Source organism: Sarcophilus harrisii, chromosome 3 (genome assembly GCF_902635505.1).
Source record: "Sarcophilus harrisii chromosome 3, mSarHar1.11, whole genome shotgun sequence".
NCBI lineage: Eukaryota > Metazoa > Chordata > Mammalia > Dasyuromorphia > Dasyuridae > Sarcophilus > Sarcophilus harrisii.
In genome coordinates, this window is record NC_045428.1 from 535,088,553 (window position 1) to 535,092,200 (window position 3,648).

General features: G+C 38.6%; 1 protein-coding gene across 1 annotated transcript; it reads left to right on the forward strand.

Annotated features, from left to right (window-relative positions):
• Positions 1–700: 700 nt before the first annotated feature.
• LOC100930694 (olfactory receptor 52Z1-like) lies at positions 701–1,801 on the forward strand. The gene has a single exon (XM_031961484.1). It carries the CDS (start codon positions 845–847, stop codon positions 1,799–1,801), a length of 957 nt encoding a protein of 318 aa, XP_031817344.1. The 5' UTR covers positions 701–844.
• Positions 1,802–3,648: the final 1,847 nt, after the last annotated feature.

Sequence of the window (3,648 nt, forward strand, 5' to 3'; positions counted from 1 at the left end):
CATCTTATCTAACCCAATTTACCTATTTTACTGGTAAATTTTACAATTTACCTATTTCTATCTCTCAAAGTTTGATCCCTTTTCCATATGTCAGGTTTTTAAATACTAGAAGATCGTTTTTTTCTCCAAATTAAATCTTCCTAGTCATTTCAGTATGTTCTTTCATTTCCTCATCAAATTTCTTGGCCTATATCTCCATCTTACCTTTGGCTCAGGAAATTCCTAGACTTTTTCAAAATACAGATTAAGTGCTACCTCCTAAGAAAGTTTTTTCCCCCAATCTCCGTAGATAAGAGTTTTTTCTCCTTCCTTACTCTACAATTTAAAAAAAAATATTTTGCACTTACTGAGTATATTTTTTGTATATTCTTATCTGTGTTAGGTTGTTCAGTTATTTGAGTCGTGACCCCACTTTGGGATTTTCTTAGCAAAGATCATGAAGTAATTTGCCTTCTCTTCTATTTGACAAATGAGGAACTGAGGCAAACTGGATCAAGCCACTTGTCCAGGATCACACACATATAATTGTGTCTGAGGTTAGATGTGAAGGTATGAAGAGAAATCTTCTTGATTCTAAGCCTAGATTGCACGACTTAGCTGCCCTTTTATCTTTGTACATGATATTATATCATCTACCCAGAATGAACAGAAATAAGATCCAAGAAGAATTGATTTTTATCTTTGTATTCTCCATCACTTAGCACAATGCCTAATACATAATATGATTCTTGGTAAATGCAGATTTAATTGAATCTATTTGAATGAAATTTCTTCCTATTACTCTTTTTCCAGGTGGTGACCAAAGCAAAATCCAAAGGTTGTAGAGTGGGACCTGATCCCTACCATGTTGCCAGCAAATTCCACCAAATTCCACCCAGCTTCCTTCATTCTACTGGGAATCCCAGGCCTTGAGGCTAATCACCTCTGGCTTTCATTTCCCTTCATTGTGATGTACACCACTGCTGTGGGTGGCAATATCCTCCTCCTTTGGGTCATCATCTCAGAGCGGAGCCTCCATGAACCAATGTACATCCTCCTCTCTCTTCTTGCCATCACAGACCTCATCCTCTCTACCACCACTGTGCCCAAAGCCTTGGCCATCTTCTGGGTCCATGCTCATGATATCCCATTCCCTGCCTGCCTCAGCCAGGTCTTCTTCATCCACTTTGTCTCTGCCTTGGAGTCAGCCACATTGCTTTCTATGGCCTTTGATCGTTATGTGGCCATTTGTGACCCTCTGCGTTATGCATCTATCCTCACCTACAAGGTCCTGGGAAAGATGGGACTGGCGGGTTTTGCTCGAGCTTTCTCCATTGTTGCAGCCCTTGTCTTTCTCCTCCACCGGTTGCCCTACTGTGGTCATCGTACAATCCCCCACACATACTGTGAACACATGGGTGTGGCCAGACTGGCCTGTGGGGACATTCGTGCCAACATCATCTTTGGTCTCTGTGGAGCCCTTTTAACACTGGGTATGGATGCAGTTCTCATTGTTGTTTCCTACATTCTCATCCTCCGTGCTGTCTTCCGCCTGCCATCCCAAGGGGCACGCCATAAAGCTCTGGGCACCTGTGGTGCCCATGTCTGTGTGATCCTCATGTTTTATACACCTGCCTTTTTCTCCTTCCTCACCCACCGCTTTGGCCGGGGTACCATCCCCCGCCATATTCACATCCTTCTGGCCAATCTTTATGTAGTGATACCACCCATGCTCAACCCCATTGTCTATGCAGTCAGGATGAAGCAAATCCGGGATAAAGTTATTCAGAGTTTCAGTTGGATGGGGAAAGGAGGTCACTGAGGGGGGTGGTGGTTAGTGTTAGAAAGGAAATCATATCATATGAACAAAAAACAAATAAAGTCCCTTCAGTTCTCATTCACTGTATTCCAGGATCCAAAAACTGAAAGCTAGAGGTTTTCTAACTTTACCTCTAAAGAGCTCTTTTATTTCTAGGACAACAGAATTAGAAACTCAGTACTCTTCTTTTACAGATAGGGAAGTTCCAGAGAAGGGAAATGATTTCCAAATCACTCTGTAGAGTGCATGGCCTGGATATAAACAAAGGTTTTATAATTCCAACTTCTAATGTGGTTGATATTTCTAGTTTCAGAACATATTCTGTTTAAATAAATCTGGTTCAAAATTCTGCTTTGGGAAGGGAAAAAGAATTTCTTTAAAACAGACATTCTTAACCTTGTGTTTGTAAACTTTTAAAAAACTAGTTTATAACTATTTCTATATAAATGGTTTCTTATTTGATCTTAGATATTTTATGCATTCAAAAATATTATTCTGAGTAGTGTACAGGCTTCACCAGGCTTCTAAAGGATTTTATGACATACAAAAAAGGTTAAGAATGTTTTTGTTTAAAAAGTCAGCAGCATATTTCACAGTGAGATGGAAGCTGCTAGGGTTGTGATTAAAATGACAATTTTATGGATTTTTATTTCAAATCCAGGATAAATACCCAGCTTAGCCAAGTTGACAAAGTCTCAAGGAAACTCCTTTCTAATTGGAAAAATCAAGTCACTCCTGATCATTCCCACTTTGAATATACAGAAAAACTAATATCAAGAATGGTCTTTTTCTCTGTCCTGATATGTGGGAAATGAAGGTGTTATTACTATACTGTTCTTGATAGTTGAATAGAACAATATCTCATTGGTGTAAATCTTTTAGCTATGTGATCTCAAATGCAAGGCATTCAGGACTTTTCATTCTTTTCTGTCTTCTAATCCTCTCTCAAATGTGCTGGGATCCTTCCTGACATTATACATTACATGTATTTATCTTATGTATTATATGCCTGTGTATTAGTCATCCCATTTGACTCTAAAAGCAAAGTACTTGTCTTTTCTAAACTTTTTGTTTCTGGGTACTGGCAATGCCCAGCTCATTGTCAATATTAAATAAGTTTAGAATTTGTTGTTGGATAGTAAGAGTTGGAGAGAAAGACAGAGCTAGAATTTTGGGAAAGCACAGTCTATACTTGGAATGGAGATCCTCTTGCCAGAAAGAGAAGCTCAACACTTCCAAAAGAAAAGTAACCTTCAATGGCTATTGATCCCAAAGTAAGCTGTGGCTCCAAAGAACTAGAGGCAAAGATACAGTTAGATCAATACCAAAAGAAAAAACCTTCAATGGCTATTGATCCCAAAGTAATCTGTGGCTCCAAAGAACTAGAGGCAAAGATACAATTAGATCGATAGTAAAGGATATATTCATCAAGGGTTTCTGATGCCACTAAGGGCTCACATTGAATTGTAACTATTAAAATTTATTTAAACAGTAGCTAGGTAGCACAGTGAGACAGTGTGCTAAGCCTCAATTAGGAAGATTCATCTTCAGGGATTCAAATCTGACTTAGATACTACCTAGCACTGGACAAGTAACAAACTCCTTTGCCTCTGTTCCTTGTCATATGTCATACAATCTGGAGAAGGAAATGGCAAACCACTCCAGTATCTTTGTCAAAAAACCCCAAATGGGAAGATAAAAGAGTCAGACATGATTGAACAAACACAAAATGTATTTTACACATACACACACACACACATACACACAGATCCATAACAGAGAGAAAACCATAAAGTTATTGAGAACATTTAAGTTTCAGAGAAATAGATGCCAAGTTGTATTTATACTTT